The sequence below is a fragment of the Arabidopsis thaliana genome, chromosome 5 (assembly GCF_000001735.4).
Source record: "Arabidopsis thaliana chromosome 5, partial sequence".
NCBI lineage: Eukaryota > Viridiplantae > Streptophyta > Magnoliopsida > Brassicales > Brassicaceae > Arabidopsis > Arabidopsis thaliana.
The window spans coordinates 6472990-6487571 of record NC_003076.8 but is presented as its reverse complement, the minus strand read 5'-3'; the positions used below and the strand labels follow the sequence as shown (position 1 = coordinate 6487571).

Below are 14582 nucleotides of genomic sequence, written 5' to 3'. Positions count from 1 at the left end.
GTCTTGTGCTCTTCTCTTTTATGCAACAGACAAGCACACACACGCACACAAGTCATTTTCCTAAAATCTTGTAAAACATAGTAATCAAAAATGTCTATGTGAGTATAAAACATGTTACAGTTACCTTTATTCTTGAATCAGAGAGAACTTCCATTTTCTTTTGTTTTATCAACAAATGCAACTACTCCATTTTTAAAGTCCCATATGAATTTATAATACCAATATGCATACAATTATGCATACACGAGATGGAAATTACATAAATGATACTTACTAATCAACTTTCAATATATTATCCATTTGGTAACGTTTTTATTTTTTATTGACTATGCTTTAAATGTGGTAAACATATACGAATATATAATTTGGTAACATAATAATAGTCTTCATTCACTACCTTCTCAATTTTGTGTATTTAAGAACTCTCAATTTGTTTTTTGTTTTTTATGGTTGTTCAAAGACAACAATTGGTAAAGCATATATATAAGAAAATTTGTTGTTAGAATCTTTCAGTTGGTTAACAAAACGGCCGGTCAGACCTTTAAACAAGGTTCAAGAGACGATGCTATTGTCTACTTCTCAAGTCATGATTGCTCATCACAGAGGACACATAAATCGTAACTGAACCTTCTCTCTTTGATATATCAATTTAAATCTATATGGTTCTTGTCAATTTTGTGTTTAACACTCTTGTGAGTTTTTAACTTTTGTATGGCTAATGAGTTTTGTAATCTTTTTAATTTGATGTCGTTGTCCTTTTATCATAAACTATACAATTAGCCTAATGTCTAACGTTTGTTTTTAAAAAGACGATAGCTAGAATTTTGCAATTTTTCTTGTAACTTGTATCTAACTAATAATTCAGAAATTTTATCTTTAATTTGTTTAATAAAAATGATAAATTGCTTGCAGGTAGACATGTGGATTTGAGTGTACAAGGATCCATAGGGGTTGAAGAAGAGGAACGGTGGCTTAATGCGCGACAGATAGATACATATGGCGCATGCTTTGTTCGGGGGACGAGCTTGGATCTTAACTGGACTCCTCCAGACTTTGGAATTGTTAAGTGTAATGTGAATGCTCATTGGGGAAATGCTGACATGATGAGTGGGGTAGCTTGGATTGCTCGTGATGTTAATGGTTTGGCTCTATACCATGCAAGAGATGCTTTTACAAGGTCTTCAAATAGGATCATGGCCGAGTTGCGTTGTATCTTGTGGGTGGTTAAAAGCTTACGAGATCTTCGTTTGCAAAACGTGATAATCTCTTCGGATTGTCAAGCTGCAATTGCTGCCTTGTATAATCCTCGGGATTGGCCTCGATATGCAATGTGGCTCGATACTATTTTCATAGCTTGTCAATCATTTCCTTTTATCATCTTTGAGCTGGTGTCTTGTCCTGCTAATTCCATTGCACGGGACATTGCGGAGAGTGTTACAAGGGATGGTCGTTTTAACCCGTACCTTTCTGAAGGTGGACCGGTGTGGCTTCTTAATCGGTTACGTAGTGAGGCGCAACGTGGACTGGCGTTGCTTCGTAATCGGTTACGTGCTGATGAGGACGAAGGTGGACCGGACTGGGTTCAAGATCTGTTAAGTAGTGAGCCACAAGGTGGACCGGCCCGGTTTCATAATGGGTTACGCAATGAGTCGCAAGGTGGACTGGCCTGGCTTTATAATCAGTTCCGTAATGAGCTCCAAGGTGGACCGGCCTGGCTTTATAATCGGTTCCGTAATGAACCGCAAGGTGGACCGGCATGGCTTTATAATCGGTTCCGTAGGGAGCCACAAGGTGGACCGGTCCGGTTTCATAATGGTTTACTCAATAAGCCACAAGGTGGACCGGCCTGGCTTTATAATCGGTTCCATAATGAGCCGCAAGGTGGACCGGCCTGGCTTTATTATCGGTTCTGTAGGGAGGCTCAAGCTGGACCGGCGTGGTGTTTTTCTTATTGATAATTTGTTTCTCTTTTACTATGTTTTTGCAATTTTATATTTCATGCAACAAGAAAAAGAAAAAAACCTAGTAATTGTTTAAGGAAGTTATGTTTATGTATAATCATCAAGACGAAGAAGATATATTTTTAAATTTACAGTTTTTATGAATTGTTATTTGTTTTTCCATTTTCCAGTTTAATTATTTTTATAAAAAAAAAATGTAAGAAGCCTAGTGTGACACGTGGCACATGTGCTAGTTCGTTCCAAGAAATTTTATTTTTGTTTCCATGGCGATTCCGGGAAGAGAAGAGGAGGCCACGTCGTCACATGGCTCACATTCCGATGCTCAGATTAATACCACGTAACCGTTCCCTATGACGTTGTCTCCGTTCTTCGTCTCTTCAACCTTCAATTTTGCAAACCCTAAACGTTTCGTTCGTTAGTCGCGCGTACTCAGATTTCAATGTTGATCGTCGATTATGTGGTTGATTGCTACGTCGTTACCCAGATGTTCCATTGGTGCGTGCCTTTTCTATCATGATACACATTTACACATAGAAAATGTATAAATTAATCCAACGGTTGAGAGCACTCTACTACATGATCATGTAGATGATTGAAATTTCATTATTTCGACGTTGTTATTGCATATGAGCCTGAATGTTTCATTTTTTTCTTTTCTTTATACGGGTTGGAAATTTCTGCAACTATAGTTTGAAATTTTTCTGCTTATATATGTTCAATGAAATGTGAAGAGTCATTAGACATTGTCTTCCCTATTGTACCGTAAAGATGTTGAATTCTTGAGGGTTGCATTTTGATGAGCAAGAATGCATTATATTGATTTGATTTAGGGATTTAGTAAGAACTTCTTTGTTAATGTGTGGGATATCTTTAATGACATTGTATGATGAAGAGAGATTTCTCTATTCTACATTAATTATTGAGAGACGGATCGGAGTAATGGGTAATGCTACATGCATTTATCTTCGTACAATCAATTAACTACAATCATGTTTGGTATGCCATTTTTGTTCAACTTCTCAACTATTGTATCTTACATTTTACCTCTGTCAGTAAATGGATATGCGTTACCGGTGCAGCCTAAGCTAAAAAAAAAACTGTAGATGTTTTTAGTGAAGATTGTCCATGTTGTTGTTTTACTCTGTTTGTTTTGCATAACAATATTATAGCCCTCTCTAATTCTATATTTCTCTTATTAGCTTGGTTAAGTTTAGTATTGATGAGCGCCACTCTAACAGAATCGTATTTATTGAGTGTTTTCCCATTAATAGTAAGTGAATCATTCAATTACTTTGAGTGCTAAATTTGACTTTAATCTGTTTCTGCCTCAATCTTGGTTTTAAGTGAAAGTTTAGATTCTCCTCTAACTTGAGAAAATTTTCCCACTGTCTTATGGTTCAAGATATTCTAGGCATGGCACAACCATGAAGAGCTTTCTGGCGTGAGATACAATATCATCTTTGTTGGATCAACATGTCTTTTCATTTGGATAAGACCGAGCTGATGAAGAGTCATTGACTCATTGTTCCTATAGTGCATCAACTAAATGTAAGTTTACCTGTGTTATTTGTTCGTATTAATCCGTACTTGAGTCGTGATAACTAGACCACGCTAAAACTTTTGAAAAATGTTGACATCTAATCTGCTGAAATTTTTACTTGTTTGGGTGATATGTGAGTAAGACATTAGCTATGGATGAGATTGTTATTTCGTGTGGATGTCATGCTTCCCTAAAAGCAAAGGAGAAAGTTCTATTTCCTAATAATCTTTAGTTTCTATTCTTTCTCTGCCTAAAGTTATAAATTATGTTAGCCGATAACATTTGTATGCATGGCTTAGATAAGCTCCCTGTCTCATTCTAATGATATAGATTTTCTTTCTGGGTCAGAATTTTAAAAGTCGGAGAATTGTCACATAAAGGTTCCACTAATATGGTCAAAAAGATGGTGGAATGCTTCTTTTTTTTTGTTATGCAATTTATAGTGAGCCAAGAGATTCAATACTCGTGTTTTACGCTGTGATCATAGAACATAGATGGAAACGTAAGGCTTAAGTTTATGTCTCCACTTAACTTCAAGTGGTATGACGTATTTCCTTTGCTTTTAGATCCTCCATTAGTTGAAAACTTGAAACCAATCACAAACATTGATGGATTATGATTCGAAGTTTCACTCTGTTTCTTTTTTCATTTTCTTTCTTCTTTTAACTTTCTTGCGTCATGGGCATGAACCAAGCGAGTGATACGAAGTCAAAACATATTCTGATTTAAATTTGATGCTTTTGGCCTCTGTCATTACTCACTTAATTATCGTAATCTTAATCATGTATAAAAAAGCAGCTTTTTGTATGAGGACACACTCAAAAGCATTCTCCCTTCGAGTGGCCAAAGGTTGCTGTGCTACTTTCTTCTCTTCTATGGAGGTGGTTCGGATCTTGGGACCACCTCTGCTGATCAAGATTCAATTTGTGGATATTTGTCTAGAGATTACGTCTGCAGGTCAGCTCCTTTTTGTTCCACTTTTATTAGTTTAACTATGTCATAACTTTCTTACTCTTGCTTACGTTAGAGAATCCTAATTATTATTTCATTCTTTATTCATTCTAAGCATGTCAACTAGTTGCTTAATTATATCATTCTTGATTCCTTCAGCAGAGGAAGTGGGACTAGAAAAACCAACCTAGTTTTATGGATAATAGCATTATTAATAGCAAAACATTGATTGCTAAATTACTAATTACTGAGTTATATACCGAATATTGAAACGTGTCTTGGGTAGATCTATATCCATAAACCACATGAGGTTCTTAATAACACATTTTGACCACATTTCTGTTCTCTACTGCATTTGTACATGTTATTGGTATGTTCTAGAGGACTAAGTAATACGTGATCAACCACCGGGAATATATCGTAGGATGCTACTTGCTATAGAAGCTGAGTACTGATATTGGACACAATCTGATAACAGTAAGAATGGTTTTCTTTTGTTGTTGTATAATATATAATCAAAGGTATCTTTGTACCAAATCCTTTAAGACTTAGTGACCACAGAATCTCTTGAAAACATAAACTAAAATCCACTTGCTTTGTTCATGTCGCAATAAACCTCGAAAAGACAGGGAATAGGTTATTAAAGTTGATCATAGAGTTATACAGCACACAAGCTAGCATTATGCTCACAGTTCATCAATGGTAGTAGCTACACATTCTTTATCTATGATACAAGTACTAAACTGAGATGACTTTTTCTGTTACAGGAAACCCAAGAAGATCTTACAAATCTCTCCCCCACCCTCTTTGGAATAGGAACAGCTCATGCATTCTAGCTTTCTTTTGGTTAGAGAGAAGAGTACTAGGTTACATTAGTTTATATAATAAATAAATCCACAAGCCTTAGAGTTAAGCAAAAGTCAGTGACCCTAGGGCATTTGTTTAATTACTAAGAAATAAAAGTGTCTTTTGTTGTTTAGAATGGGGTTAAGTACGTAAGCATCTGATTTAACAGAGAGACAGAAGAAAGAAAAGTGTTTTAGTGGGGAATCACTTGGTTCTTGCTGACGACTTAAATGATTCTTAAACTCTGTCTTCTTAAGCTGTTCCGTACGGTTTCTTTAGGGTAACACATGGGCTTAAGAGGGCAAATCTTGAAAGTTTACTGTTGGCTAGATTCAAAGGACAAGGTTTGATGTTAACTTAAGCCAATATTTTTCAGAGTTAGAGAAAAGTTTTAGATGTTGAAACATAGGTGGTTTCTTCTTATTTGTCACTAAACCTTATTGTACTTCAGTTAACTAAAACCTTGGTCACTTTGATTTGATATGTTTCTTTTAATTATTTCTGTTCACATTCATTAAAAAACTAAAAAAAAAACTTTCATTTTTAGGTCATAATAAGTGGGCGGAATTTGGTTTTTGCTTCCTTGCATTCAAATACAGTGTAATTGAGGTGAGTGTATTTTCGGCTCACTTTCTTTGTTTTTGTTTTATGCTTCATGTCGTGGTTTCTTGATACATGAGAATTTCCTCAATTTATGACCATTGTTGTCTAAACATTAATTTGCATGGAAACTCATCTTATGTTGATTCCTTGATTAGTGCCAATAATCATTTTTATTTTTCTTTCTGGTAGATGGGATATAGATTTCAAAATTAGTGGGCTGTTGTTATCATGTTGTTTAAATCGGGTCTAAGAATTACCCGACATAGGTTTTGACCATCCATGCCTCTGTGTGACACACGACTCCTTTGCTTTAAATTATGTGAAATGGAGACTACTATTAGAGAGAAAAACAAACAATCGTTTTCATAATCATAGCACTACTATATTGGGGAAACCATATTTGAGAACTTTCATAACTTTTGTTGGATTGTTTTAGTTTTTTTGGAAGGTAAAATTAAAATATAAAAGAAAGAACAAAACTTGTCTGTAACTTTTTGACATGTTACTTCCATTACGTGTCTCTCTGTAAATGGCCGTATGTTTTTTTTCGTATGCGTTTGATTTTGCTATTTTTCATTCAGATGTTAAACTGTTGTTATTGTACCTTAATAAGATACAAAATTTTACTCTTCTTAGTAAAACCTCATTTGAATTATCTTTTCACTAATTTTCATTTTTTCATTTGGAACTTTCTCTTTCTCTCTATTGATTTTTTTTTTCTTCCTTTTTATGGGTAGTCTCTTTCAGTCCCAGATCACATGAGGGTCGAAAGTTCCTTGGCTGCTGAATAATTCAGTCTTTATATTTTTTTGCCAAATGAGTCAAAAACGATGATTAACCAAAGTTTCCTGTATAGTCTATGCTTTCCAAATCTTTTCCTATTAACTAACAAACAAATCAGATTTTTTTCTTTTGTAACAGTAAAAAGATTATATGAAGGTTTTTTTTCAATGTTATTCATGTGCACAATACTACAGCGACTCTCCCTTTGTTACATAATAGTATTCTTATCTGCATTTGTGTGACATAATAAAATAAATAAATAGAAAAGATTTTGCATTATTCAAGTGGTGGTGTGGAAAAGCTCTCTTACCCACCTCTCTAGTCTCTGCACATTGCACAGTCACTTCTCTTTTTCTTTATTTTCTTTATTTATTTTATTCACTTTTTGTGACACTACAAATTGGCATCACCTCCCTCTCATTATCCTTCATGCTTATTTCCAAAAACATCTCTCTGCTTCTTTAGTTTCACATCTCACACAAGTCTTTGCTCTCTCTTAACAGTTTTTCTTCTATCATCTTTAAACTATGGGAACTGTTGTGTATCAACAAGGGTTTCAGTCTCAGCTTAATGAGCCTAGGGCTTTAAGGCTTAGGCTATCTTCACCAAATCCTCACTTTTCTCAACCATTTGGTTTAGCTCTCAAATCTCATTTACTTGACTCCTCTCATGCAGAGGACACCCGAAACCGTAACGATGACAAAGCTGCTGCTTCCCCGGTCTCTGACTCGAGTGGCTGGAGCTCTCTCCAGTCCCTATCCTCTGGCTCCTCCTCCTCCACAAAGACGACGACAAGCTCTGAGAAAGAGAGTAGTTACTATGTTCAACGTCCGTCTTCTTGTAGAGCTCTAAGCGACCAGAGCTTAGCATTGTGCACTGAGAATCTCGGAAGCGAATCTGGTTCTGATGTTACAGATATTGATGAGTTGTTCTCGCTTGACGTGCAAACCAAGAATCTCGGGGAAACAACAACGGAGACAAGAACGTTAAAAAGTAGGAAAAGGAGTGTGAGCCCTAGTGATCTCCCACCTCCTTTGACCACTATGAGAGGATTTCAATGCATTCAAATGAGACCACACCGTGAAAACGGAAGATTGGTCATGACCGCCACAAACGCGCCTCCTCGTAACGGATGCTTTCAAGCTGACCGTAGCAATGGTCGTCTCCGTCTCTCTATCTTGAAAGACTCCAATGAGTTTGTAGAGAACGAAGAAGAGACTATTGAGCCTGAAGAAACCGAAGAATACGAGGAGGAGGAGGAAGAGGAAGAAGATGAAGATGAAGATGAAGTGATGGGCATTGAGAATGTTCAAGTATCAAGAAGATGTGTTCAAGGCGATCGGGAAAACAGGGGATTGCTAAATTGGGAATCTTTCTGCGTTGCTACTTCCTAAAAGAGAGAAACTTCTTATTTTGCTCTGTATTTACAATTTCACAATTTTTCTCCGATGTGTTTGATTGTTTTTAATAGAAAAATCATCGTTTCCTAACTCGAGAAAAAACTCAAAAGTAGATTCAATTAACTTAAAATAAAAATGATAAAATAATGGAAAGAAATGGGCAGAGGGAATATGCTTGTGGTCTGGTCGGCAGTTAATCTAGTTTGGTAAGAAAGATTCCCTCAGTGGTTCGAGATTAGTGGCAACCTCAACTTTGTTAGGACGAGAAGCTTCCTTTTATTATTATGCCAATTCAATTTCCACCAAATCAAATCAAATTAATTGCATGTATATCATATGATGAAAAAGTAGGATCGATTTCAAGAACTTGTGATACAGGAAGTTCCACATTTGAAGAAGAATCTTCCAAAAAATTAAAGTTCTATGATAAAAAAAAAAAATACAGAATATACATTGAAATTTTCTCTTTGATGGCAACAAACAACAATAAATTAAAAAACATAATTAAGCTCTCAAACATATAATTATATATAAATCCAACTTCTCCAACAGAAAATTAATGATCTCAATCAAATAGTATGGCCCAAAACTTCACCAGAAAAAGATTTTTCGGTTTTAGTATTAAAAATCAAAAGTTTCTGTAGTTAAGAATTAATAGGCTAAACACATATGCATTGTAGGCCGGTATCCCTATATATGTAATATTTTCTTGTTAAAAAATAATATAATGGAACACGGATCAAATTATACAAAAGTTCCTTACTAGTTATAAAATCAGAATTAATTGTTTGGTCATTGCTTAAATATTTGAAAATTCGAAAAGCAGAGAGGCAAAAGACAATTGAAAAAAAACAAAAAAAAACTGAAAAAGATAAATTAGAAAGCATATAATCTGTTTGTATTAAAAACGCATACATATATATATACACACAACATAATAAAATTTAGCAAGCATATTTGACGTCAATATTCTCTCGAAGATGATCAATTGTTTTATAATGTAATAAGTATGAACATTTTTTTATCAAAAAAAAAAGAAGAAACTAGGTTGGTCCGTACAATAACGACGTCATCACAAACCCGCGTTTGGTTAAACCCAAATCAAAAGGCTTTTCCTTGTACGGACGGCGAATGTGTTCGGCGTTTGGTTAAAAACTTTTTTAATTATTATACTTTTACTTTCTTTAATTGCATATGACTAACACATACTGGAATACATCGTAATTATTTTTATTTAAACCCCATATTTTGTTTAAACCCATCTTTGCTTATAATGATAACTTGAGATAGTATTTATTTATTTTGTAACTTGTACATAGTGAGACATAATAAATTTGAAGGTAGTTTTCCTAAATATGTCTCCAAATTAAATTACTATTAAATTACAATAATAGTGCAAGTTTCCACTCGGTTTGGGAAAAAAGCTTTAAAAACTGCGGTTTCTTTTTATTTGGCCGTTTAAAATCTGTAGTTTTAAAATTGGAATAAAAATACCAAAATTATTTTTTGTTGCCTTTTAAATCCGTAGTCTTTTAAATTTTGGTAATTTCGAACTTGCGACTTAACAACTGTTACTGGGCGTTACGAAAGTCGTTTACGGTGTTAAATTTAATACTTTAAGTTTTATATATATACAATCGGTTATGAGTGCATTATGAAAATATTTTCTTGGTCTAGTGGTAACCTGGGTTTTGTATAACCCTAAGTTAACGGGTTCGACGCAACTTGCAACTTTTAAAGTTTTTTTTTGTTTTTATTTTGCTTTTTTAATTTCACTTCATCTTCTTCACCTTCTTGCAATTGATTCTGCCACTACTTTTTCCAACTCAATTCCTTCACTCCCCCAACGATCTCCACCATAAACCAAAATCCCTAACTCTCTGTTCATCCAACCTCCCATCAATCACATATCTCTCCATCACCACCAATAACATAAACGATGAGAATTGAATTGAAAAAATAAAATCAGTTACAGTAAAAGAGGTAAAAACCAGAACAAGATTGGGATTGTGTTCAGGCTGAAGATGAGGAGAGACTTATAGAGATTATCAAACAAGCGTCAAAGGAAGGGTTCTAGGACCAATCATCGAAGGGATTGCGTCTCAAAGATCTATGAGCAAAACCCCAAATGAAATGGACCAAGTTAAAAGAAAAAAAATAAGTTGCAGGTGGACTCGAACCCAGATATCAAGAATAAAATGATTTGGGTGTTAGCTCACCAGACCAAAGCAATATCAACGGAATAATTCGTAAACATATTATATATATATATATCTAAACATGTAGGGTCAATATTTAACGTCGTTAACGACTTCCGTAACACCCATTAACAGATGTTAAATCGCAAGTTCGAAATTACCAAAATGTAAAAGACCATGAATTTAAAAGGCAACAAAAAATAATTTTGGTATTTTTATTCCAATTTTAAAACTACAGGTATTAAACGGCCAAATAAAAAATAAACCACGGTTTTGTAGGGTTTTTTCCCTACTCGGTTTCTCTTTATATGGAATATAATAATAAGAAAATGTAGTGAGCGACACGTGAAACTCCATCTTTGAAACTCTTTATGGTTAAGGGTTTTTGTCTTCTTTTTGGTTATTGTTAATTATTAATTATAATTACTACTGTGAGCCTGTGAGTGGCGATTGGTATTATAAAAGCTCCTTTTTCACGTTCCTTTTCTTGCAAAGTAGTCTGCATGGGATCCGCGTCTATCCATTTCGGTATTATTGCATGTTCTTTGGAATTATTTTGACGCTATATACTTTGGTTTATTGCTAGTTTCTAAGGAAATTGAATTTTTATATTTTTGGTATAATTAATAACCAAGTATTGTTCAAGAGACGAAAGAAATAAGTGCACCAACCCCCTTTTTGTTGGTTAAAATGAGAATTAAATTAAAATGACAACGGCTCATCACGACTTCCAGTACATCGTTAAATATTTGTATCACAAACTTTTACATGGCTAAAGTAATGTCGTGAAATCTCCAAACTACTAACCCAACTTTTAAAATTTTGGATCCGATGTTTCAAACTGTACATGCATGTCGATGCTTCATATTCATGAATCAAAATGTCCCTTTAAACATCATTTGTTTGACCTATTGACCTCCACATGATTAGTTACGCAATGTCTTTTTGGTGTGCTTATACTTTTATGTTTAATCTGAAAATGTTGAGAGAGCAATTATATTGGGTAGGTTTATTTGTGGCTAAGCAGAGCAAAAAGACATGGTGAGTGATGATTTCAAGTATGTGGACGTCTGATATACTATCCTCAAAACGGTCACACCTCACAAGAAGTCACCCTTTTGCCCTTATTTTATTAGCTAGACATAGTTTTTTTTTTTTTCATTTTTAGTTATTAAACAAAAAAAATTGAAACTTGAAAGTATTTATTTATTTTAATTAAATTTTTGTTCTTTGAACGTGGGCTTCCTTTTGATTCTTTATGTTGTCGCTCTCTTTGACCGAATAATTAACCAATTCACTTGTGAATTTGATTACATCACCAAAATTATGTTGAGTATAAAAGATTATATGAGAAAAAAGCCTTATGAACATGTATACCTAAAATAAATAAAAACATGTAATCTGATAAATATGATAACTTCTAGATTATTAATTTTTGAATCTGAAATTTATTTTAAAAATTACTTCTAGATTGAGTTATCAATAATAGAGCAATATTTTAATTATTGTCATAAAAAATAAAATGTTATAAAAAAGCCTTCTATATTAACTTATTAAATAGTACTAAATAGTAATATGTACAATTAATATTATTTTCTAGTAGATTGCAACTAATTGTGTTCGGAAAAGGTTTTTTCAATCGAAAAACATAAAAAAAAATCTGTACAGTTGGACATGATAATTTGGCGGGTGTGGATGGATCCGTGAACCGTGAGTAGTGGTCAACATGGCGACAAAACCAAATCCTAGCTGGTACTCTATTGGTGGATTTGCTTCTGCCCTAAAATATATATTCTAGATTCTTTTTCTCTGCCAACTTAGAAGTACGTATTATTCAAAATATTAAAGTTGATTAACCCAATCAGAAGTAAATGTAGAACTAATTGAGGTAACAAGACCCGTAAAGGGTTAAACAAATAGTACAAGATTAAGCACAGACACTCTTAAAAGACATCAAGACCGATATAAATGATTAGGAATAAATACGTCGGGTTAGGAATATATACAAGAGTGTCTGTGATTACAAGATCAAGCACAGACAAGACCCGTAAAGGGTTCCATTTGAAACCCTTCTGATCACACTAGCGCGGTATAAATGATTAGGAATAAATACGTCGGTGGGAGACGCACTCTGATGAGATTTATGCGTTTTAACGTGGATGTTCATAATTGTAACGTGGATATATTCATAATGCTTTTGAGGTTTGAAGTATTAAATATCATATTTTTTTTCTTTGTTGACACGATCAAACCCTAGTAGTTGCTACAATAAGCCCTATAAAAATAAGTGTATCACAGTAACGATCGACTTCGTTTGGATACACACATGCACTGACACACATATTATTTGTTGAAAATAATTCGAGAGAGAAGAATATAAATAATAATTGAAGAGGTTCAATAAGGTCAAATAATTATAATTTTTGGACACGAATATAACAAAGTCATTCATCACATTCACAGCCTTATTCTTCTTCTTTTTACAGAAAAAAGAAGTTTATTCTTTGGAGTTTCGGGAATATTTGGATATATCATGTACTGTAAAATCCGTGTTTGTAGGAGCCAGCCAGATTAAAGATCGAGCGTTTTCTTTTCTATAGTGGATTAAGATTGAGTAACGAGTGGTCCATAATAGTTTTACTTATCAGCTGCATTCGTTAGTTCTTAGAATTAGAAGCCTTTCATGCTCTTTGAATACTAGCTATAGTATACCACACTTCACATTTCAGGTTTAAATAAGTGATCATTATACCTATAGTAGTGGTTTGTCCTAAATGATTGTGTTATATACGATTGATGCGATAGAAGAAAATTAATAGCATTGTTGTGAAATCGATGGTAAGATACATAAATGTTACTTTAATTTGCTTTGGTTTCTTGTGTTAATTGACTAAACGAGAGAATCATGGGAAATTTACAACATATAAAAGAATTTTCTTGTCGATTTAGTTTCTTGCTAAAGATAGAGAAAACAGTTAAAAAAACAAAATCTAAAAAAGGAAGAGAAAGAAAAAGTGAGGGTAAGAAAGTAGATACGATTCTCTCCCAATCTCTCTGATATTTTCAGTCATTATATATACGAGAGATCATTAACTTCATTGTTTGTTAGTGAAAAGAAAGTGACGTTTCGAAGACGTATCCTAAACGCAAAATTCACTTGTCGATCTTCTTTTTTTCTTTAAGCGTCGTGTCCGAAAAATAGTCAAGTCCCTCAATCAAAACGCTCCCTCACACTTAGAACACACAAATATAAAGGAAAGGCACAAAATCTAAAAGATAGATTATAGAAATCGAGACAAAATCAAGATTTCAAAAGTGAGAAAGATATTCTTGTTTCTATTTTACAGCTTTGTTTTTTCTTTCTTTCACGTCCATCCAACCAAACTGCACTATGATAAGTGTCAATATGGTTTTACTCTTACATGTGTATCATAATGTTGACTAAAGACTCTACTGATAGATGAATGTGGGCCGGTAAATAGTAAAAACAATAATTGACCAACCTACACTTAATAAAATTACAAAAATCTTGTGGTAGTTTGATAAATGCAATAAATAACAATATATCAACACTATTTTCGCATATATATGAATGTTACATTTATTATATATGTTAGTTTTTGTCTACCATAAAGCCCAATAAACTATGAAAAATCGATAATATATATTTTCATAAAAAGTAGAAGAAGCTGATTGGTTGAGGATGTAACCGTGTATGGGTGCTCTTGTAAGACATTGCATATATTTTGTAACAAAATGAAAACCACATAATAAAAAGGAAAATTTGGACTATGATTAAGAAAAAAAAATCTCTAACCACTGTAAATGTAAATGATTCAAAAATGTTAAAAGCTACTCTACCAATCAAATCACCTTGTCTGTGAAGTTAAACACTTTGCCGACAAAATGTCTTACACTTTTAATCTTCATTAATGGGCCTAATTAGTATGGGCCTATTTCTTCGTTTTTACAACATAAGGGCCTATTTCACATGATATTTCTGCCGTCGGTCTACTGCAACAAAATCACATGCTCCTTGAGTCCTTTCACGCCTCGGCTGGTTCGGCCTCAGCTGGGCCTTATTTCAAAACTGTTACATATTTCATGTTTTTTTTTCTTCTTAAAAATGCTATAAATTATATCAACCAGCTAAATCAAGTACATTATAAACCAAAAATATTTGTTTATACATGTACACTTCAACGTGAGCATGAACTAGTTTTGATGATGAACTCCTTAATAACCATTTCTTTAAGAATATTGGGTTTCAAGAAGAGAAACCTCAACTAAATCCTAATTA

The 14582-nt window shown here is 33.7% G+C and overlaps 2 protein-coding genes and 2 long non-coding RNA genes across 4 annotated transcripts; all 4 read left to right on the top strand.

Moving 5' to 3' along the window:
* Nucleotides 1–562: 562 nt before the first annotated feature.
* Nucleotides 563–1955, top strand: AT5G19270 (reverse transcriptase-like protein; the record flags this gene model as incomplete). The annotated part of the gene is made up of 2 exons (NM_121932.1): nt 563–617; nt 913–1955. 2 exons carry the CDS (start codon nt 563–565, stop codon nt 1953–1955), a joined length of 1098 nt encoding a protein of 365 aa, NP_568371.1.
* Nucleotides 1956–2231: 276 nt separating this feature from the next.
* On the top strand, nt 2232–2723 carry AT5G03065. Its single transcript, NR_142653.1, has one exon. It is a non-coding gene; the product is annotated as an other RNA (long non-coding RNA).
* Nucleotides 2724–4129: 1406 nt separating this feature from the next.
* AT5G03055 lies at nt 4130–4480 on the top strand. Its single transcript, NR_142652.1, has one exon. It is a non-coding gene; the product is annotated as an other RNA (long non-coding RNA).
* Nucleotides 4481–6842: 2362 nt separating this feature from the next.
* Nucleotides 6843–8174, top strand: FAF3 (FANTASTIC four-like protein (DUF3049)). Its single transcript, NM_121931.4, has one exon. The coding sequence runs from the start codon at nt 7212–7214 to the stop codon at nt 8076–8078; it is 867 nt and encodes a 288-aa protein (NP_197427.1). The 5' UTR covers nt 6843–7211; the 3' UTR covers nt 8079–8174.
* The last annotated feature ends 6408 nt before the right edge of the window (nt 8175–14582 follow it).